The sequence below is a fragment of the Tauraco erythrolophus genome, chromosome 3 (genome assembly GCF_009769465.1).
Source record: "Tauraco erythrolophus isolate bTauEry1 chromosome 3, bTauEry1.pri, whole genome shotgun sequence".
NCBI lineage: Eukaryota > Metazoa > Chordata > Aves > Musophagiformes > Musophagidae > Tauraco > Tauraco erythrolophus.
Genome location: NC_141467.1, coordinates 18,615,178 through 18,640,025, shown reverse-complemented (window position 1 = coordinate 18,640,025; position 24,848 = coordinate 18,615,178). Strand labels below are relative to the sequence as shown.

Here is a 24,848-nt window from a genome sequence, read left to right as displayed (position 1 = left end):
CTGGACAGAGCAGCAAAACAGAAATCTTCCCTTTTTTATTTTCCTTTTTCTTTTTTTCCTTTTCCTTTTCCTTTTCCTTTTCCTTTTTCCTTTTCCTTTTCCTTTTCCTTTTCCTTTTTCCTTTTTCTTTTTCCTTCTCTTTTTCTTTTTCTTTTCCTTTTTCATTTTTTTCATAAGAACATTTTCTTTAGGAATTAATTTCATTTAAAAGACTATAAAAATCCATTCTACTATGCTACATATTAATTTAGTTTTCTAATGATACATCCGATGTTGCAAGTGTTTGCTTCTCTTTACCCTATATCTGGCAATTGGAGATGACATGACATATTCGTAGCAACATCAGTGGGGTATATTATTAAACCCACTGTATTTTTTTTATATTCTACTACAACTGAAGCCTATTACAACATAATGGCTTCCTCCTCAAATATAATTTTTGAAAAATTACACTGTATATTTGTGAGGAAATGTGTACTTAAACCAGTTCCTGTCTTGCACAAGCACCTGGGACAACTGCAGGGTGGTGAGTGTGCTGAGGGCCAGCACAATATCACATGACAGGGGAAAAACAGCTTTATGATCTTGAACATATTTACAGCTAGTGGCAGGACACTGATTGGCAGCAGGCCAGTGAAGTGCACTATTTTATGTGATGTGGTAACATATACTGGCCTTGTTAAGAGGGCTGCTTGGAGAGGTGCTGTTACAGGAACTAGTGCATAGAGACCTTTGCTCAAATGAATGGCTAGATGGCAATTTTACGGCAAACAACAAAAGGCTGAAGACTACATTATTAAATCTAATTCATACAGACTGATCATGATACTGTTCTGACCTTTTTCCTTTTATGTACTAAAATAAAGACATAGTTTCATACATCTCAGATCTCATTAACCCTTTAGCTGCTGGAATTAAATCCCATATAATTTGGACTTACTATACCTCACTAAACTGTTGGCAGTGTCAGGATCTTGTGCCGTTACTGTGCCAACAGCAGTCCCGATCTTCGCATTTTCATAAACTTCCATGACATAGGAAGGCATAGTGAAGAGCGGCGGTTCATCCACATCACCAACAATGATCTTCAACATTGTTACATCTTTGAATGGTCCCAAGTGCGAAAAGCGGAAATCGAGGTGAGTATTTGCTCCTTCTATATTAAGCGTATATGATTTCTTTTTTTCATAGTTGAGTGGCTGTTGGCAGAAAAAAAGATTTATCAATGCCATGCTGTGCTTCAGTTTAGCCTGCTAACAAGCTAACTACATCTTTTTCATTTAACTTAAACCACATTCTTTCATGTTGCTGGAAAGGGACAGAACTATGTTTTGGCAGCCACTGCCATACCTTGTAAGTAAAAGGATATATATGAAGCAGGATGGATTCATGTTTTCCCTACAACAGAATTGTGGGCAAGGTACCAGTTTTGGAAAAAACCTTAGGGTTTATAATGAACGTCAGATTCTTCTTCCATGATACTGTAACATCTCCGAATTTTATCACCTTTTGATTTTTATTGGTTAATGCTAAATACCAAAAAATATAGGGACTGTTGTATCCCAAATTAAGTCAACTTCATATCTTTAATTAATATGTTTAATAGACAGGGACAGGGATATTAAAATTCTTTTGGGCATCTCTTCTCTTAAATCCTCAACTGAAAAAGCAACTCCTTGCAGGAAAACACACAGTTATCGCAAGAGACAGGAACTTAAATGTGTAAGAACGGCCTAAATATGTTCCTATGTGCTTTCCTAATCAGAAAGGGTGCATCCCTATATTCTAGACCACTTTATTTTCAATTCTTCACTAGCAACAGGGAGAGAAACAACTCTTCAGCCTGTCTCACCATGTAATGCTGCTCTGCACATGGATTATGCAGTCGTAAATGGGAAGAAAGTCTGCAGCTCAGGATATGCCTTCTACAGGGCCTAATGTTCCAATAAAACCCAACAGAAGACACATCCACAGCTGTACGATCCATAGGAAGCGCCACTGCCACTTCAACATTGCCCTGTTATTTAAATCAATAGATTCCCATTGGGAATCTGGCTTCTCTACTAGGAAGGAAGAAGCTTGGGGGTCTGACATATATCACACAGCATGGATACTTTCTTTCTTAGGAGTCCCATTTCTAGCTTTACGCATGTGAAAATTTCATCTCCCTCATTCAACTGATTTTCAGATTATTGTGAACTAATTTTACTGACTTGATACGTTTATTTTAACCCTGCATTACCATGCTCTTACACTGTTTTATGCAAGATATAAGATAAACATGACACACCCAACTCTCAGCTCTTCCAGCGTTAGATAGTTATTTAGTAGAGGGGACTAAAAGGGTATTTAACTTAAAAGTACGCAAGTGATGAAGTTCCATTAGCAGATATAGAATTAAGCAATGTTTTTACTGGAAGCCATGTTTACAGGACCACAACTATTAAAAGCTGGTTTCTTCAGTATCACCAAAGTAACTGACTACTTTCCATAGACAGTCCATTGAGAATTTCATGTGAGAAGTTACTTTTTCTATATATTGTCTGTTAGTTCTAATTCCTGAAAAGGCTTTAAAAAATTCCAGTTCAGCTCCAGGCAGTCACAGGACAGATTTCAAGTTTCAGAATGCTATTTTTTTAAATGTGCTTCCATGTTGAGCAAAAGCACTCATTCTTAATAATTGACACCTCAGTAATTCAGTCAATTTATAAAGATAGGTAGGTTAATATTTATTATCATTCTAAGCAAAGCACGTAGTTTGTACAGGTATATATATACTACCACTAAGTTTCAAACCGTCTCAGAACACAGGCATAGCACTAAAAGAAGTTACATATGCATGGAATTATTTTACTTTTTCATTATGACATTACGGCATAGCAGAATTCCACTATGACCTATATCATTCTGTGTGGACCTGACAAGTCTGCCTGAACAGAACTCAGTATAAGTATTCAAGCCTTCAACCAAGGATAAACTGATATTTCCTACCACCCCAGAGAGTGGAAAAGTAGTACTTAGGGCAAGAAATGTGAGGAACTCAATGTATGATTTGTCAATGTCAATGTGTATTTTGTAGATAAAATCTACAGTAAATTTAACTGATGATGTCTAAGAAAAATAGCTGATCAGGATTTACATAAGCTATATATTTCTTTAAATTCTCCTCTGTTTATTGAAGGACAATGAATTCATTCTCTTAACTCTCATACTATTAGACTTTTTTTGTATTCTATTTTCTCTGTTTCCCTTTCCTGAACGTAAATTTAAAAATTTTAAAGGCATGGAAATTTATCATAGCCTGATAAAACTCTTACTATTAAAAAAAGAGCTAAGTATACTACTCAATTAAATCAATTCATAAAGAAATATAAGTTTAGTAAATTCTAACTCATATGTTGTTCATTAATTTATTTTATATTTCTGTTAGGAACAGGGAAGTATTAAATAGCAATTTGCATTACTCTGCAGCATATATATTCTAAGATTAAATAAGTTTACAATAGGATTGCAAACTGTAGTGGTGATTCCTTTGAGGAAAATAAACTTAAGTTTATATTGACAATGACCGGATTATGTTATATAGGAAGTTTTATTTCTCCCACATAACATGTGAGGAATAACACAAAGTCTAAAGGCTTATTTTCTTTCTTCTGTGTAGTTATTCAATGAGACAATACATACACTTTTTTCCTTTTGTTTTCTAGAAATGCAAGACTAATCCATTCAAACAATCAGAAAAAGCTGACATTTCAACCACAGCCAAAGCAGTTTTTCATTTTAATTTTCTTTTTTCTTCTTCCCATAATGTCTCTGAATTAAGGAATTAGATACTAGGACATAAGAGAAAAAGAGCTTACTCTCCTGTGTTGTGATTCACAGAGGTTAAAAATCATCACTATTTTCAATATTGAGCTGTTTTAGACCAAAAAGACATATACTGTATTAAGGATTACTATTACCAGAGGTCACTATTAAAATCTTTCTTTTCTTTTTTTTTTTTTTAATTTCCCTTATTCTCTCCTGAAGGGAAGTAAGGAAATTTACAAGCAAAGCACGTCCTGTGATATTCCACATCTTTGAACAACTCACAAGTCCAGTTGTTACATCACTTTTCCTTTTATTTTTGTTAAAATATTAAAAAACTGAAATCTGATTGCAATTTGAATTTACAGAACTATATTTTGCTGAGCTTCTGTTTAAACACTGTGCATGCATTAAAATCGACATTTATCTTACATTTTAAGAACAAATTGGGCTCCCATTTATAGCTTGTCTAATGCTGTGCTAAGAAATAGACTCATCTATTATGTCAAGAATTCTGAGCTGTTTACCAGTGAGAGGTTTTTATTTCTTTTTTTTTTTAACAATTTATTAATCATAAAATTTAGCTTAAAATACCTGAGCTGTTCTAATTCAGAAAGAGTTTGGACATAAAAATGCAAGATAATTTATATTTATGAAGAAAATATCTCAACTATCCCATCAGATTCACAATAGGCCTCATTTAAGTCCAAACAGCCAAACAGAAAGATGTCCTATCTGACTCCTTGCTCTCGAGAAGAAAATATTCAAATAAATGACTTGTAAAGACGTTCATTTGTAATGTGTAAAACCTAAATTTAAATCCTCCCTCACAGAGAGGCCCTCTCAGATTTAACTCACAGAGAGGCCCTGTCTCAGTCATTCGCTGTAGCTATGGGAGGCAGCACTTTCCTGTCTCTCTAGAAATCTGTGATAATTTCTAGATTTAATTAAAACTGTCCCAACACTGAAGATCATTAACTCTTTCCTGGAAATAAAATAAAACATTCAAATTTCAAATGGACATTAACAGAATTTTTGTTCGTATTTCTTATTTTCCCAAAGACCAATGCCTTTCCATGAAAATTACCCACATATCTTCACTATGTATTTATTGATTGTTACGATTTTTATGTAAAACTGAAAATACTAAATGTAGCTCAAGTGACCAGTCACAGGGCTAACTGAAAATACTGCTGTTCATTATGATGTAGTTTGTGTTTCTAATATCAGACTCTCAAAAGGAATAACAGAATTTTATGAGAAGTAAATAGCTGTTTCTTTAACAGTCTCATTATACAAAATGGAAGAGACATGAGCTGTTCAGATCTTTTTTTTTTTTTTCTGAGAAGTCTGAAGTATACTTGCTGACTTGAGGTCAGGAAAGTTATAGAATGCTTCTCCAAAAGTCACAAGAGGGGAACATGCTGACCAGTCATTCTCTGAAGGATCCAGAGAGTAATAATGTCTTTCACTGTGCTATTTTGTTTTGGTTTCCTCTAGTCTCCCGCTCAAACAAGGAATTGCATGAGGCAAAGACAAAATCCTTCATGATAGTTTCCAATCAACCCTTTGAGGCAGGATCTCTGAGACTAAAGGGTGGCTCCAAAGGGCTTGTCAATAGCGGAGATAATGAAAGTACCAGACATTTTGAAGCAGTCCAGAATGAGACTAGAAAAGATTCCTTCCAACACTCACAGGCTTGGCATGCCTGTTTGTCCTAGGTTACAATGTAAGATGTGCCCAAAAGTATGTATTCTATCACCATCTTCATGAGCTGTTGAGACCAGGTCGGGCAGTGCTTGCCTTGCCTCCTTCTTCCAGACTATCTTCTGTTAATGGGCCCATCAATACCTTGCCCATGACTCATGGATAACCCCCTCCAGGAGCTATCTCTGTTTAATGGGCAATCAAGGATCTGCCGCCAGACTCACAGGATAACACCAGCCCCATGGTGAGATGCTCCAGCCGGGAGGGGAGGGGGCACCTCGCGACTGCGCCCGCGCATGGGAAAGCGGCGGCGGCGGCCGGTCGGTCGCCGCGGTAGAGACGGGCACCTCTCGCTGCTGGGTGCCTGGTTGGGACAGAGCAGCCGCTCGAGGCCCGCTGTGTGCCTTCCTCTCAGACCGGCGGGGCTTGGGTCGGTCGGCGTTGACCCTGCAGAGGAGCAGCTTTCCTTCTCCGCCGGGTTCCCGGAGAAGACCGGGCCCACCCCCAGCACCGCCGGCCCTTCGGAGGCGGCCCGCGCCCTTCGGCAGGATCGCGGCTTCAGCGAAGCCACGTCTGCCGTTCCAGGAGGGCTGCAGCCACCAGTTTGATCGGGCTGCTGCCAACACCCTGACCAGCAGAGTGTCAGGTCGTATTCTGACTCTGTCAGTGGGTTTGGGTTTGGTTTTGGTTTTTTTTTTGTGTACTATTGCATTTGTATTTTTTTTTTCCCTTCTCTTTAATCTTCCTAGTAAAGAACTGTTATTCCTACTCCCATATCTTTGCCTGAGAGCCCCTTAATTTCAAAATTCTAGTAATTCGGAGGGAGGGGGGGTTTACATTTTCCATTTCAAGGGAGGCTCCTGCCTTCCTTAGCAGACCTCTGTCTTTTCAAACCGAGACACTGTGAACAGCCCAGCATGGAGGCACTGAGAAATTTGATTTTTGCATCAGGACCTCAAATAAGTGAAGTTTCGAAAGGTTCGAGGAAGACTTCAGATCTTCAGATATAATAATATGTTTATTTCTGTTTTTTTTTTTTTTTTTTTTTCCTGATATGTCTACTATATGTTAATCCAGTGAAGGATTAGAGAACAAATCAATCTATTCTACTATTACAGAAGGTACTGGCATCCGATATATGAAACAAAATTGGTTCTGTTCTTAGTGGAGATTGTCTGTTTTAGGTAGGCTATCAAAGCAATTCAGCTTCAAAACCAATCTAAATTAAAAGTAATTACAGCACATAGTATATAAAATGCTAATTAAACTGCATACAAGATCTGAGTAAAAAAAAATAAAAACATGAGATCACCTTTTTATACTGTACAAGGAGATATTATAACTTCTCTGAGGAAAGAATGGAAGTATTCCATACCAATTTATGTAGCTTTAAGTGTTGAATTTCTGCCCAACTGAAATATAACATTACCTAAGCAAAATGTACTTCTTGTCTTCATGGGAAAATGACTCAAATCACTGTCATGTTTATGTATAAGAACAGGCGACATATGCCTTTGTCATATTCTAAAACATAGTGAAATTTTTTCTGAAGCTCTTTTGTCTGCCAAAACCAGTAAGATATGTGATTTTACACTTTTTATGTATGGAATCTTTCATTTTGTTGCAAATTCTTCCTTTCTGCTTCATGTTCTCAAAATACATAAATATTGTATTTAATGAACAGTAGTCATGGTGAACTTTTAAACAGAGAACGATGCTCGTTTTGAAGAAGAAACAACGGATTATGACATTAGCTACATCAAGGCCACTAGGAAATAAGTTCAGTGGAATAAAAAAGACAGTTTACTTTTATGTTGCTGAAAGAGGTATTACAACCTTTATAGAAGACATTGAATTAAAGCTTTTTAAGATACTGGGAGAGATAGGAACCCTTTTTAAATCATTATGAATTATAAAAATAACATTTTTTCAATTACAAAATCTTATCGAAGATGTTAAATAAAAATTTACAGGCATGCATATCATTTCAGTTGTAAAAAAATAATTCTTTATGACAGTTTTTATTTATTCTCTTTTCCCACATTTTCTCTGGTTTTCATTCCTCCTACCATTAATAACGCCCAGAATACATATTAACAAATATGAATGCAAATTCACTTTTATTTTTGGGGCTATATGGATGTAATTGATGCCTGCAAGACTCAATAGCAACAAATCCAAGTGAGAATTGCTAATTGATGTCTGTTAGTGCAAGTGAAAATTGAAATAACGAAATTACTTCCCTTTGTTGGAAAGGTTTTTTAAAAAAATATTACTCGAATATAATAACCCACGTTTCTGGTTATTGTAAAAATAAACTTAAATCTAGCCGTAGAATATTATCATAAGTTGGCAGACACTTCAGGAAACACTCACTATGAAGTCAGTTCAGAGGACTTAATATGGAAATAAAATTACCTATGGAATTAGACTGGTGCATGGAACTCAGTTAAGAATGAAATGAAACTGCAAGAACACTTTATAATGAATAGCTTAAATAGACTAGGATAAATATAGGAAATTCATATAAATTATCATGGTGTGATGGCTTGACTAGTTACATTTTGAGTCTTTATAAGGAAGTTGGTATGTATCATACACAGTGCACAATACTAGACCCTTTAGGTGTCAGCTGGCAGGTAATTCAAAGAATAACAGTCTATGAAAACTGAATTATAATTTCATTGTCACAGATAAACTTTCCATGTCAAGATTCACACAGACTGGGGACAACAGTAAGACTTTCAGACAAATTTTACTTCTTTCAAAGAAATCATCATTCAGAAAAATTAAACTATCTTAATCAAAAATTCAGTAAGATTTAGTTTATATTAGATACGACCAATCAAAAAGCACAGAAGATTTAAATAAGTGTTTCTTTCCTTGAATTTCTTTTCTCCCTGCTTTTCCTGCAAAGATTTAAAGTGTCTCAGGAAGCGATGTGGAGAAGTTTACACTGCTGAAGTTCATGGTTTGATAGGTTTACACAGTAAAATATTTTCATCATGTTATCTGCTTTTTCAGCATTCATCATTATATTTTAATTACATACACAGGGAACTTTCAAAGTCTATTACTTACCTTCTTCAGGGAAATAATTCCTTCCCTTGTTTCTTTGTCAGTAGATATGGAGAACACCCCAGAGCCATCACCATTTATAATTGTGTACTTCATGTCTGCATTTGAACCAGTGTCTGCATCATTTGCTTTGATTTTGCCAACTGCTGATCCAACTTGAGCTGATTCAGGAACATATAGTTGATAATGTTCTGAGGGAAGAAAAAAAAACACCCACCACAATAGCTTGGACATTTTCTAGACAAACTGAATCAGAGAACTATTATGTGCTTGATATACACTGAGTAAATAGAATCATAGAATCACAGAATGGCATAGGCTGGAAGGGACCTTAGAGATCATCTAATCCAACCTCCCTGTCACAGGCAGGGACACCTCTCAACTAGATTAGGCTACTCAAGGCTCTGTCCAACCTGTCCTTGAACACCTCCAGGGAGGGGGCATGCAGAACTGTCAAATAAAGCTATGAACGTATTTAGATTCCTGAAAGAATTAAAAAGGCAGTTGTATTTTACTTCAGATGCCTTCATTTCCTGTACAAAATCCAAATTACCTAATGTAGGATTTTGGTTTTCATAGTTATTTTTGCTGTTCATCACATTAGAAAGAAATTAACTCTGAAGCTTACTTCACACCAGTATTTTTAAAAGTTTATCATTTTTTATAACCAAAATATACTTATCTTCACTAAATTACCATCAAATGAGTAGTCAAATGAGTACTTTTGAACTGGAAAATCATTGAATATTATATTTATAATTTGTTTTCCTGAAATCTGATCAGTTTTGCAACATTGTGTCAACATTTTTCAACATTAAATCAACACTTTTTTTTTTCCCACAGAAAAATGTAATAAATCTCAGTATTTTACCATTATCATTTCGTAGTGTTTTGTTGCAGCACAAAATCCTTCGCACACAAATTTTAATTGGTTTCCATGGTAAAGGAAAACTAATGTAATGGGTACATAAAATATTACACAATTGTACCCATAAAAAACATCCATAACAACTATCACCTTCTTTCAGTGTTTTTATAACTTGTTAGGTTAATCATTAGAAAATGATTTAAAAAAAAAAATTAATTTTCTTAACTCTCTCTGTCCTTTTGGATTAAATCTCCGGACAGGTACAAAATTGCCAGGGGACAGAAATGTGCCACAGGAGAAAAAAATGTGGCAAACAGACACAATATGATTACAGAAATCTTAATTTCCATCTGAAATTATGCCAGAATGACAGCTCAAAGAAATTTTCTCCAATAATGCTGGCGTTGTAAAACAGCAGGAATGCTGAAACCTACCAGCACTGAGAAGATGTTCGCATACCAAAACCCACCCTCCAAACAACCCTCCTTCTAAATCCCTCCCCAGCAATCTGAACAGTTTACATCACAGGTGAACCACCAACACAGAAAAGAGAGCAAAATAACACCTTCTGTTATTACATATCTTTGGAAACGCTACAGTTTCTTCTATGTTCCTCTTAAGCATTCTGCAATAGTGAATGCAATAGTGGAACACTGAGGCACAGAACAGCTGATCAGAAGACACTACACATCAAAGATAATATGTTGTTAAAGTTCGCTGGGTTTAAACCAGCTAGCATGACTGCAGAGGTACTCTTGATGAGCATGTAGAAAGAGAACGGCAAAATTCGAACTGAATTCAGAGATTAAACCTGTATTATGGCAGAAAAAACACTTTGTTGGATGGACTGAAGGAGTAATGAATGTGCAGAAGTTGCAATTGGAGAGGAAATGGATGTTATCACTAAAACACAACTAACTAACTTTAGACAGCTGTTAGGAAACAGAAGATTTTATTATAAATTTGTCTAATTCCTTGAACAATGGTTCCTAAAAGTATTTATAGTCTTGAATTGTTTTTTGTAATACTAGCTCATAATACCAACAAACAAATAGTAATGTGACAAGGATGCATGAGTGCACTAAACCTTGTTAGTTCAGAAGGAAAGAGAGGTTTCCTAGGAAAACAAAAAATAAGTTACCATGCATTAGGAAAATCTCAAAGGAAACAATAAATGTCCAGTAGAACAAGAGGAAAAGTATGATTTACCACGTAAAAAAAGAAAATACCAACACTGATATAATAGGAAAATTGCTTAGTAGTTGATTCAATTAAAACACATAGTTAATTCTTTGATGAAATTCTTTGATATGCATATAAAAGCCATCTTCACAAATTTCCAAATAAATGCTCTGCCATGCATTCTTTTGCAATGCTGCATGCTTACAGATGATGACAACTGACACTTTCATATTGCTGGTTGCTCTATTTCATACATAAAATAGCGAATATATAGTGATGGGATGAGATTAATTTTGGAATTTGCTTATTGTTAAAATAAATGTGAAATGTAGTCTTTTAACACTTACTCTGACTAATGCATTCCAAAAAAGAAAAGGTTGAGCCCATAAAGAATATGTTATGTAGAGGCCATAAAGAATATGTTATACAATCAAACCACTTCAGGAACTGGAAGTGTTATAACCCATATGATAGGGTGAACTAATTAGAGATTTCCAAATAGTCAACCTAGTTCAAATATAACCACATGACACTGCACTCTGCTTTATAATAACACTCCAAGTGTTAGCCATCTGTTTCAGAAAATCATTTTACTGATAACAGCTTCAAACATTCTGAAATACTAAAACTTCAAGCAAAACAAATATTTGAAATCACTCATTAATTATCTGTCAGTATTTGTAGAATTGAAATGTTTCCAAAGAATGGAAGAAATGAAAAGAAAACCGTTAAAAAATAAAAACTGCTAGATCATAAGGCCAGAAATGTATCCCGACGAGTATTTAAACACTGCTTCACAGAGACACCCTGAAGGTATCTCATACAGACATGAGCCAAATAGATAATTACAAAAAATACCATCTAAAAACAACAAACACATAAAAAGATAAAATTCAGCAACATGAAGGTTAGATAAAATATATTATAAACATTTATTTAGACCAGCGGTGGCAACTGGAAATGTTCTTAGTAACACTAAGTTGTTGTAAACTCTATTACTGGAAAGTAGAGGAACTGACTAAAGGCTCATTTGAACATTTCCCTGGGCATTAGATAAATTTTGATAGGACATTAAAAATGATGTGGGATGGGTATGCTGTGAATTTATGATTCTTTACTGTACACTATGAGTCTGTCTCAACCTTCTGAAAATCGGTTGGGAAGTTAGGAGCCCTGAGGATCAGATATCGGTCTGCATCAAAACTGTTTCACCAAATTAGCTGGAGTTGAACAGCTTGTTCCTACACTCCCAGCATCGTAGCCTTCCAGGAGCCGTTGTTAAAGCAGAAATTTCGAAGTCTTGGGGATGCTCTAAATTGTTCTAGATGAGCTGCCCAGTTGCTTATGGATGAAGATTCTGTAAAGATTGGTTTGGTTGTCAATCTTTGTTACCATTCACTCAGATGCATTCATTTAGCTCATGAGTAAATTAATACTCTTTTCCAGTTAATGGACTGTATAGGCTTGTCATACCACTTTGCAGGACTTCAATTATGTTAATTGAAACATTGTCCAAATACAGATAAGCTATCTTCATCTTTCTTTCAATGGACTATATGGCTTGTCTCTCATTATCGTACAGAAACAATTTATTGATCTATAGAACAATTTACTTCTCATTTCAATTACCCTACAGGCAACCTATAATGTTGTGTTTTACTCTCAGAAAAGCAATTTTTCTGTTTGAATCTCTGTCAAAAAAAAAAGTATGACAGTATTTATTGCAAATCAACGAGCATGTTATTCCCCTTATTTTATTCATTATTGTATTTTGTTGATAATTTTGACTTTTCTAGGTTATAATGTCCTCTTGAACAGTAGGAATTACCTTACTTAACAAAGGAAGGGAGGAGAGGCGTTAACAGTGAACTGATAGAGAAATAAGTAAATATTTGGCCTGCTTGTTATTTGTTTATCCAAGGTATAGTTTTAGTAACATGATAAATACTGCTTAGTAATAAACCAAAGGGTGCATTCATTCACACAGAACCGCTCGCACACTGATGCCTTTATCAGCTAAATTCTCAGTCATGAGCCAAATTGGTAAAGTATGGAGAACAAATAGACAGCCAGGCTCAAAGTCCAATGATTATGAGCACAAATTTCAACTGACAGCCAATTAACAGTAGTTGTTCAAGAATCAAAACTGTGGCCAAAACTATTTAATCTCTTAATTAATGACCTGAATGATGGGTTGCATGTACTCACAGCAAGCGAGTAGATAACACCAACTTGGGAAAAAGTGGTCAATATGTTGGAAGGCAGAGCTATTGTTCAAAGGGACCTAGACAGGCTGGAGGAATGGGCCAACAGGAACCTCACAGCACTCAGTAACAGCACCGAGTAAGGAATAACACCATCCACAATGTATGCCTTGGCCAATCGCCTGTGAAGAAGCTTTACAGAAAAGGATCTTGAAAGGATCTTGCAACTTGATCTAACTGAACCTGACTTAAGCAGGGTTTGGGTCAGATAAACTTCTGGAGGTCCTGCATGAACCTATGTTCCTGGCATTCATGAAGTTATGTCTCACATTTTACTGTCAGTCATTTTTGATAAAACTAAAGTGCCGCTCCAGCTGTGGACTATGCTCATCTTACTTGATGGCTTTCTACTACAAAGTTATTCTTCATTCACATAGCTGCTTGTTGTCGTTACATGTAATAGATTATTTTGGATTTCTCTTTTGAGACTGTAGATTTTTAGAAGTCCGTTTCTCACAGTATATCTTGGACATTTGTTACATCTTTCTTCGCTATGCTTATTTTTAAGATAATAAACCCAATTTTAATCCATTATCATTATGAATACAGTAACTTCTACGATTCTAGAAAATAAATTTTGTATCTACCATCTTTGTTCTGAATATTCCTTTTGATGAGAACATCCCTTTCATACATCTAAACCAAGGAAGAAATTTTTAAGATATATGTTTGGCTTATTCTTTTTCTCTGCTGCCAAAAAAAAACCAACCAACCAACAAAAATGTTATTGCAATTTCTAAAAATATTTGAAGTGTAACTAAAGTTATTTCTTATTTGTAAATATGACACTAAAATAATCTTCAAAACTCAGTTTGCTTGCCTGGAACTTCTAGAGAACATAACACTCTTGGGTCAATTTAGAAAAAAACATTCTTCTTACGTGCAATAGACTCCGTTGTCTGGAAGAACTCATGTAAAAAGCAGGGGCATGGGGATGCGTCTCAGTGCAAACCAGGAGTTATGTTTGTGATGAAGAATACAATCTGTGAGGTGTTTAAGTTATGTTTCACGCAGCTTTGCCTCTACAGACAGTAACTAAAAGTACCTGAGAACTTTTTGATGAATTCTCAGAGATCAAAAATATTCTGACTTCTTGTAAAAAGTGTGACGTTTATGCCACTTATGGGTAAAAGCAGCAACAGAAAGAAAATTGGATTTTCTGAATTTTCAGATTCAGTACTTTCCTGTAGGTATTAAATATCCAAATACACATTTTCTATGCAAACGGTGGGAAAAACAACATATACACTCCGTAGTCATCACTAATGAGCAACTTAATGTATGGGCATTATCTGTAGCAGTCTCTAGAGCTGCGTTGTGTTGAGCTTATTCTGTGCCATTTACAGGGGGACCATGGCAACATCAGGCAGCTTGAGTGAGCAGAGAGCAATAGCAACACCTGCAAGAGGGATACAGTTCATTTGGAATGTGTTTGGTTTTGTTGCTTGCTTGTTTGTTTTTCCACAGCATTAGCATGGGTAGGCTTGTGCTCCCAAAGGGGTTTAGCACCATAAAGGACATGAAAATGAAGGCAGATCTGAAGAACAACTCTTAAAATGGAATGGTCCTGCTCCCAATTCTCTATTCAGTAAACAAACAAAACAACTCCTCTCATTCCCAAAATCTTTACTGCCACATTCAGAACATTTATAGAAAAAAATCGTTTTTTTCTATCCAGAATATTTCAAAATCATTTTTCTATGTATGATATATGTAATGAATAATCTATCTTGTACGTAGAAACCCTCATAGACAATACTCAATTAAGTGAAATAAAAAACACTGCCAGACTCCATCCTACTGTTAGGAGTAAAGTTGATGCACATAGCTGGTATTAAAGCTCAGCATACAAAACACGTTTTCTACAAATATTTTCTGCATATTTTCTACCAATATTTAGTCAAACTTTGATGTTAATATATTTTTGTCCCTCCTAGTTTCCCTTTATATTTGATTCCATAAACAATTCTGTGATCAAATTTTATTGTTGTGAATTCTTGTCAAAAAAGAGTTTTTAAATCAGATACTTGAAAAGTATTACATTTACTTCCTTTAATTTTTACAGTAAAAATCTGATAATAGGAATCACACTTAATGCTGCTCAAGAAACAGAGTATTATGAGACTTCCTATGCAATCAAACACCATTAAGCAACTTATGTCATATTTCAATGATAAATGAAACTATGTTGCAGCTTTAAGGACAAATATTATGTAAATATAACAACAAACCAATCTTCTTACAGACAAATAGAAAAAGAAGATAATTAAACAAATCTTTTTACACAGGATTTGTCCAATCTATGGAAGCATGTACTCAAAGATATACATATACTTTATTTCTTATATCTTAATTCTCTTGGGTATTTAATGAACATCATTATCTCTTAAGTAATGTATTCCTCATCTCACAAATCCGTCTCTCTAAGCATGTTACTGATTAATGATTGATTCTAGCATGTTAGAAAGATACAACAAAGCGAAATTTTAGAAGATCACTCAGATCACTGAGACTTGTCCCTTTTAACAGTCTATTTCCTCAGGACATTAATAATTTTAGCTGCTTTTTAAACAGTCTGTTGTCCTTATGCAGTAGCCTTCCTAGGCAGGTTATTCTAAATACTTCGTCTGGAGAATCAAAAAAGCACCATATTTCTGTTATGATTAAGACTAACAGCTGTTGTCTCTTGGCCTGACACATTCAAGTGACACACCTTCACTGAGTAATGCAAGCATATAACAGGATTTTTCCCCTTTACATGGACTCCTGGCTGTCAGAGGTGGAAACTCATGTTCTGAAAATTGACAGAAATGGAAGCTTGCTAGTTCACATTTACCTGTTTCACCTTCAGTTTCTGATGTGACGCTTTAGCCATTTCTAGACAAAGAACACTAAGTTCAGGGGGCTTGGAGATTTATCTGTGATGATTCTTTGTAAAGGTAGAAAATCAGTATAGAGAACACTAACCATACTTGCAAAGAAAATATCACTCTCTGGTCATTCACTCTGTAACCTGAGCACACACTGGAAAAGTTAGAGAAGCAAAATAGTCATTAGCACCAGAATTATGCCATGTGACTATTATGCAAATATGTACTACATTTTAATAGCTGTTGAACGAAGAATACAACTTCTAAAACACACGATCCATGTAATGCACTGCCAGATTTTTACAGCAACCTTAAATACTCCTAACAACATTCTTAAAAAAAGAAAACATTGCTACCTTTCTTTCCTTACACAAATAACTAATACCTGATTTATGTAGATATCATTATAATTTTAAAAGTCTATACTGAAATACTGTTTACATCTGATCAGCTCAAACAGTTAGAAATTTTAGGTTACAAGTAATTATTTTGATGTCTTTTTGATATCAAAGTTCTCCTGTTACTTAAGATTCCCTAAGAATATACTAAGATGTTTTGGATTAATCTTTATGTCTCAAATTAGTTGAGATTAGTATATTGGGCAAGAATTCAGTTTGAGAAAACTCTCAGCGTTAACCAGAGGTGTTTTAAGAGTGCAGCAAAAAATTACCTTTGAGCAGCCCTGAAATTTTCTCATGAGAGTTCATCCTTTAAATCGCATTATGTTCACTCAGTTTCACAACTGAGTGAAAAAGAAGCTACATTTGATTTTTAAGTAATACCTGTTTTGGACATAATATAGGCTGTGGTATTTCCTTATCATCTAGAAATATCTAATTTCCTGGCATTTCCTCTGACATGTGCTTGTATGTTACTCATTTTATCTTTTAATGACATATTAATAATTGCCTTTCAGTAGATTGATCATGCACACCAGGCTCATCCTGTCTACCATTTGCACAAAGAACTGTTTCTGAAGCTGATTTTGTCTAACCACAGGAAGGAAGAATGATCCTCCCTAAATCTTATAGATGGGGAAAAAAAATAATCAAATAATATGATTATAATCTGTATTTCTTTACACATCATGGAACACATATATAAGAAAAAAATTGGTAATATGTAAACTATAATTCTAGAAACACATATCCTAAATTGGGACTTATCTGCAGAAACAGTGAATTTGGTAGCACAAAAAAACTTGTCTGTGGAACACAGGAATGAGAAAAATAAGAATAAAATAAAATTTCCAGGATGATAACTTCACTTTTGAAGAAAGGAAATAAAGCTGCATGCAGGAATACATCTTCTGAAGAACAAAATACTAGAGTTCTATGCAAATCTGTCTTTAAATCAACTTTCTACATGTTCCTCTAGACTAATTTAAGGTCTTACTAAAAAACCTAAGCATCTCTTCAGCAATAACTGATATTTGGGATTATTCAATTTCAATACATTTTACTTCAGTGTATTAAACTAGTAGCTTTTGGGAACAGTCAGAAATGTAGTAGGTGTTGTAGTGTGAGATATGAAAAAAGCATTCCTCTAATTATAATGAAAAAAAATCATATTAAATAAGCAACATTTAAATGCAGAGCAAGGTCTGAAATGAAATGCTTCCTAACAGTCCCTGGACATTGCATCATTGCTGGACTCATCATCATCACATAGGCAACACAATGAACAAGAAACTAGCTTACTAGGTGTGAACAAAATCTGATTTTCAAAGGTGCAGTTGATCAGATGCCAGCAATCTTAAGCCAAACCAGTTATTAAGTCCTTTTCTTGTTTTGTTTAAATATGAGTTTCCTGAGGTCACACAACTTCTGCAATCATTTTAATTTTAATCTCCAGTAACTTTTAAACTCTCTTTGGTTTCAGACAAAAGTAACAAAAAGGCAGAGGCCTCAGAAACATTAGGATTCTACAAGTCTCTTAACAATTACTGGTTGAATAGAGGTGAAAGACCTACTAAAAGAAAATCGGATAAAATTCCATTTTACTCATCTCACTTGGCAGCAGCCAAGTGGTCAATCAGCAGGCGGATGGCTCTGTACTAGTCACCACAGAAGGACGGGACAGCATAACAGTGCATTGCAGTGAGGAGTGAGAGGATGCCCATGGTTACATACGGGGATCATAGGAACTGCATGTACTGTGTGGAACTATGGCTATGGAAAGGACCATATTGTAGTACAAATTCTAAAAGAAAATGAACAATAGATATCTTTGTACTTAAATAGCTAATAAGTTATATTAACAAGGCCAGAGAGTAGAGTTTATGTTGTTTAGCATAGAACAAAGTTAATGTCTACTTCTGGGATGTGAGCTCACTTTTTCAGAACTAGCAGGAGTATCTTCACACAACATTCCTATTTAAACATGGTTGTGTACTTTTCATACAATAACATCATAAAAAATGAGACCAAACTAAAGATGCATACACATAATTTTACATTATGTCTATATACTGCCATAAAACAACCAAACCTCAACATTCAAGATTTATAAAAATGTTTTAAGCCACTTGTATTTAAATTCTGCTTTATTATAAAGAACAGAGCTAGATGTATCAAACAAGAAAATCTACAAATAAGGTATCAGGGAAATAATTTCCTTGTAAAATTAGATTCTAAACAGAATAACCAAAGATCTCCTACACACTGTCCAGAGTGTAAACGTTAGCATTTGATGTACGAAACTTGTCAGTGGATGCATCTGACTAGTGTGATGATCTTGATACAATCAAAATCTATTCATCCTAAACAAGATCAGAGAGAATTAATGAAAGAAAAGTATACAAAAATTCTGATGTAACTCAAGGCTGATAATAGTGTCATCAGTAGATGGAACATTTTCTATCAGATTACTGAAATAAATTTATGACTTTGAAATTAGGGCCCTCAGCCATCAACCAAGTGGATCCATCAGTGGTAAAACTAACAAGAACTGAGAGGTGCTGATTATTGGAAAGCAAAAATATTACCATGCAGAGCATTGTCTGTCAGCTTACATTAAACAGATAGTTCATTTATAACTGGACTGTCTAAAGAAAGGAAATCTGTGGCAATGAAGAAAAAGAAATCAGTATTGTACAAGATGCACTGAAGTAATTGATATGCAAAATGCATTTGAGGTTTCAGGTTATTCTCCTGCTGAATTCACAATGCCGTGCCTACTCCTGAGACATACTACTATGTTTTGCAAACAGAACTTTTCAGCAATTTTTTCTATTCCAGAGATGATTATTACCATGTATTTCAGAACTGCAACCATCAAACTGATAAAATTATACAGTAATGTTTCATATTCTTCCTCCTAGACTTGATATTTTTGAAAACCAGAGCTCTTCCGTCAGTAATTTATTTGAAAGAAAGTCAGCTATATTTAGAGTGAGTACAGAAAAAACCTATAGTAAATTAATTTAAACAGATATATTTATAACCTCTGTTTCTAAGTTTTAAATAGATTTTTAAAGTGTTTCTTTAAGGGGGATAAATCCTGCATACCTTTCTCTGTATGCATCTCTAATGAACATTGATCTACTAAAGCCAGAAAGATGCAATCTTTTAAATATGTACAGTAAGGCATATTTCTAAATAAAACATGTAATAAGAACAGCAATCAGATGTGCTTCCCAGCACGTTCTCAAGTAAAGTGATCATACATTTAGAGTCAGATTCAAAACTCACAAGTACAGTAACAGAGGAATGGAAACTAACCAAAAGAGAGTCTGTGGTTTAGCTGAGGCTCAGCCTGTCCCAAGGGATATACACTTGATACATGCAGTTTTGGTTAGCACTTCCCTTGAATTCAATTCTGAATGTGACAAGCCTCAGTAAGTTTCATTTAGCATTCCGTCTAATAAAGAAATTGAAGAGAAATTTAACTGAAAATCATGTCATACAGGAAAGGAGAAGAAAAATAAACAATGAAGTTACTTCTATTAGTGCAATACTCGTGTGTTGTTGTAGTAGTTCATGATGCGAAGACAGCCTGATTTTAGATTGTCTATACTTTCATTCTGTATTACTAACATATAGCTACCATTCTTTTGCAAAGAGTTTAAGTTATACTTGTTGAAAAGGAATAAAAAAGCAACGTTGCAGTCATAACTGTGGTATAGGAATCCTGTGTAAGGAAAGATAAAATGAATGTTTGTACTCTACAAGACTTGTTCTACGATTAATATTTTCTGTTAAAAATGATAAATGTGAAAATACATTTTTTACTTTGCTTTATGAAATAGTTCTCATTAAATATGACACGATGCTTAGTAGTTCTCAATGTTATTTTTTGCAATTATTAGAACCCCTTAAAATGTACAGAATGTAACTTGAACATTTTATATTTCTTCCATTTCTGAAAAAATGTTAATACAGATAAAGAAACGTATGTGCCAACATACAGTTCTGCCTGCCAGTCAGTTTATCTCAATAACATCCCAAACTTTCAGTTAAAACTAAAAGAGGCCAGTTCTTGAAACCCGATAAGCAAGGATCCTTTTTTTTTCTGAGTTTGCAAGAAACTTAGGACATTTTTTCTACTTTAACTGTTTTAGATGTTATTTGTTCAAATATATGCCTTACCTTTGCCTTTCCAATAGTTAGGAAGTATTAAATAGAGAGATGGATGCAATGACAATTCTGTGGAACATAAAATCAAATATACTTTATTTAAGACTGTGTTTCAAAGGCTTTAGGTTTTTATGTGTTTGTGAGACACAGAAAAAATACTCATTTCTACAGCGCTTTTAATGAGCCTTCTTACTGCTTGACCAGATTTTACATAATGTTTATTGCCAGGAAGCTTTGTTTTTCCCTGGAGCTTTGAAATCTCTATTATTGTTTATAAATCACCTCATTCAAACAGCTTAATGCATTTCCTGATGCATGTACCTATAGCTGCTAGTCCATTATGTTCTACAAGGGCTCATGCAATGTCTGAGTCCAGATTACAATATTCTTACTGGCCTCGAGCCAATCTGCAAAAGAAAGTAGATTTAGCTATGCAATTACATTCCAGAAGACTTCTAAATAAATTGCCAACTGAAATCAGAATTTCTACAAGACTCCAGGTGCTGCATCAGATCAATGTGCACACGTGAGCTGGATAGAAATGAACTTCCGATTAGTGATCGTATTAAGATATTCAAAGAGTACTCTAGCATATATTTTTCATGTATGCCTGTCAGGACATTCATTTTGACATCAACATCGACAATTCATTTAACTAGGATAAAGGCAGACTCCACCGTAGCTCAGCAGTGAGAAACAGCGTAGGTTTTGACCATCTGTAATGTAAAAAGTGATCTGAAAAGTTCACATGGGTATAGAGAAAGAAACAGAAGCAAAAAATTGGTAGATGTGTATGGAAGCAGCCGAAGGCATGCTGGATTCAACCTCTTAATGTGTTACCTTTGGTTGTTTTCTACCATGGGAACAATGTAATCCACTTGTGGGATCAAAATCACACAGTTATTGAAATATACATTCAAAAAGGGCTGGAGAATAATCCACATATGACAAGAGTATTTCTTTGTCACCCATCTCACTCTTAGTGGTTAATTAAAAGAAATCTTCACTGGTTTCAATATTCTATCTATGCCATCTCTGTCCTTCATCTGAAAACACTGGAAAAGTGAGAAATATTTGTGAATCCAAATACTTCCCAAGCTGCCTTCTCGCTATAAATTTGAATACCGATTGGATTACTCTAACGGCTTCTTACTTCACTGAAAATCAACACGATTTTCGAATCAATTATATGCTGAAATTGTACATACTCTGAGGAAACCTGGGTGGATTGTCGTTGACATCAGTGAGTGTGATATTTACAGTTGTTGACCCTGAGAGCCCTCCGACCTGCCCAGCCATATCTTTGGCTTGAATGACAACGGAATAATGCTCTCTGGCTTCCCTGTCCATGTTGTGCAAGGCAGTCCTGATGACTCCTGTGGTGGAAAACAAACAAACAAACAAAAGAAAGATCAGGATTAGCTTGTTCTAGCAAGAGGAAAGGCTGAGCATAACCTTTCTTTTCAGGAAAGGTGATGCACGGCAGATTTTCTGGAAACACAAAGCTTTTCTACAATCAAAATAAGCTGGCTTTAGTTGTTTGTGGGTTTTATTTATATATATTAAAAACCAGTGCCAGACATTGGTAGACAATCAAATTTCTTGAGGATATGAATAAATTAAACCCATATATATTAAAACAAGTATTATATTAATAAAAAATAATCCAACATATAACATACCTAGCTGAAAGATACATTGACAAAACTCCACTATCTTCTCATATATTATAACCTTTAAATAGCTACTTAATAGAAATATTAATGACTGGAAACTCTTATCCCACTGAAAGAAACATAAATTCCTTTTTAAGAAAAGTCAATTTATCATTTAAAACATGATACACCTCTAAAAACTACACAAAAGCTAAACTTTCTTATTTGACGAATCTCAAAAAACCTATGCTTTCTTATTTGATACATGTCAATCATATACATTTATGTTCATAAGTGTGACTCACCTAACACTTGTCTGCAAAGTGGAAGATAAGCTATTATTGTTTTTACTATAGCACAGACAGAAAACTAGAATTGAATGATCCTGAAATTCTATTTATTTTTATCCATCACCATCAGAATTTTTGTTTAACATTTAGTCAATTACACATGCAGAAGCAAAGATTACAAGACAGGAGGAACAGCTAACTCTGTGGGCTCAGTTTCAGTTTTGGGACATTTTTCACTTACCATGATGCCTGTAAATTAGCCCCTGCCAATTTCTTTGATCACAGGCTGACAGAAACCTCATGGAGTTCAGTAAAGGAAAATGTCAAGTCCTGTGCCAGTGAACCAGAACATGCCATAGACAGACTAGCTGGGAAGCAGCTTTTCAGAAAGGCATCTAGGGGGTCCTCAAGTTGAACAAGAGCCACCAATGTGCCCTTGCAGTAAACAAAGCCAACAACATCCTAGACTGCATTATGAAAACCATTGCCAGCAGGTCAAGGGAGGGGATCTTTCTCCTCTGCTCACATCCGGAGTGCCGGGTCCAGTTCTAGGCTCACCAGTACATAACAGACATTGATAGACTGGAGAAAGTTACATAGAAATAAATAAAGAAATGAAATGAAATGCTAAATTTATTATCATTAAATTTTCAAAAAACTAGATTTTTAGAGTAACTTGGTTTTGGACTCTTCAACTGAGTTATAACCAGTAAGAAAATATACCCCTGTCCTGGTTTTAGCTGGGACAGAGTTAGCTCTTCTTTTTAGCAGCTAGAAGAGCTCCGTGTTTTGGTTTTACTCAGAGGCTCGCTCTGAGAAGAATGTTGATAGCAAGCTGATGTTTGTGGTTGGAAGTGAAACTCCAAGGACTTTTCAGTGTGCCGTGGTCTGGCCGGAGTGCAGAAGCATGGCGGGATAAGAGGGGAGCATAGCTGGGACAAGGGGGCCACGATTCCCCTTGTGATTTGTGGTGGAACTTAAGATTGAGGGCCAAACTGGCCAATTAGTATTCCATATCATGCAGCGTCATGCCCAGTATAAAAGTGAGGGTCAGCCAGAAAGAAGGGCTTTTGCGCTTTGGCTCTTTTGCTGCTTCTGCTCTTTTGTGCTTGCTGCGCTTTTGCTCTATTGCCTTTTTTTTCTCTCTCTTCCAGTACTCCCACTCTTGGAGTACTCTCTCTCCTCCCCCTCCCCCCCCCATTTCGGGGCCTCGCGTTCGTCTGGGATTGCAGCTTCAGGACAAGATGGGCTCTGCATAAGAGGGGGTGGTGAGCATCTACGCTGTGTATTAAATCATCTGTATTAAATTGTTCTTATCTCAACCCACGGGTTTCCCGTTTCTCCTTTAATTCTCTCCCTCATCCCTGGGGCTGGGGGAGGGTGAGTGAACGACTGGGGCGGGGGGTGGGGTTTGGTTGCAGGAGCGGCCTAACCCACAACAACCACAGCATAATCAGGTGTTGCTTTTGGGTAAATTTTAAACATATAATACCCATTAGCACAAAATAACTTAAGAAGAGTCTTGCTTTTCTAAAAAAAACCTGCTGTACGACATGATTTCCACAGTCTCAGATGATGCAAAAAGTGATTTCCAGAATACTATTTTTTTAGTACTTTCAAATTACTTTCTTTGTATTTCTTCAGTAAAACCATTTAGCCATTATTATAAATTAAATGGAAATGTTCATGTAGCTTATACTGTTGTTTCTATTCTATTCTGAAAACAAAACACACATAAATAAGTAGAAGTATCCACACAGAATAATATTTTAAAGTATCCATGAAGATTCAGAATGATTTTAACACAATTTTGCACTGTAAGTTCCTTTTCATCAGAAGTATAGATTCTGGACAAGCTGGCTAAAAATAGTATATCAGTCTAGTTTAATTCATCAGTGTTTTTTTTTTTCCTTTAAATGACACTGTTAGAAACAGACCTTTTTTTTTCACAAATTTCACCGTGATATACTGAAATTAACCACAATTTATAATACTATAATAAAATAGCATGGAAACATTTGGATAAAGAAACTGATATAACTCAAATATGCAGTTTCATCAAAATCAATATGGTTCACAAAACCTGGTACTACTCTTCTGAAATGTCCTGCTTTGACATTTTTCAAATAATTGCTTCAGTTTTTCACTTTGAAACTAAATGTATTAGAACATTTAATGTTTATATATACGCATGGAGGGAACATGGGATTTTTTTAAAAAAAACCCTTCCATTTCATTTTGAAACAGAGCAAATTTTACATAGTGGAACATCTGTCTTCTGTAAAAATCTTCATAATTACACTAGTCCCTTACATTTTTAAACTAATTTAAACAAACATAAATTCCTCTGCATTACAATTACTTTCCTCTTACTTTTTGCTTCAAGGGATATGGTACTGAATCAATGCTTTTAGACAGTTAATAAGGATTTGTGGATGACTAATCATTTCATCTCTCCCACTCGTATCAGATTCCTCTTTTCTGAATATCAAGTAAATGAAAACAGGCAAGTTTTTAATTCCAAAAACTTGTGTCCAAAGTCGAAAATAA

At 35.1% G+C, this 24,848-nt stretch overlaps 1 protein-coding gene across 4 annotated transcripts in view; it reads right to left on the bottom strand.

Annotated features, from left to right (window-relative positions):
• CDH18 (cadherin 18) overlaps positions 1–24,848 on the bottom strand; it is a 204,888-nt gene that overhangs the window by 55,036 nt on the left and 125,004 nt on the right. For all 4 annotated transcript variants that reach the window (XM_086609027.1, XM_086609025.1, XM_086609028.1 and 1 more), the window contains 3 exons: positions 21,562–21,729; positions 8,596–8,783; positions 946–1,199 (listed from right to left, as the gene is read on the bottom strand). In XM_086609027.1, the coding sequence (XP_086465153.1) occupies positions 946–1,199; positions 8,596–8,783; positions 21,562–21,729 (610 nt within the window). The remainder of the gene's footprint in view (positions 1–945; positions 1,200–8,595; positions 8,784–21,561; positions 21,730–24,848) is intronic.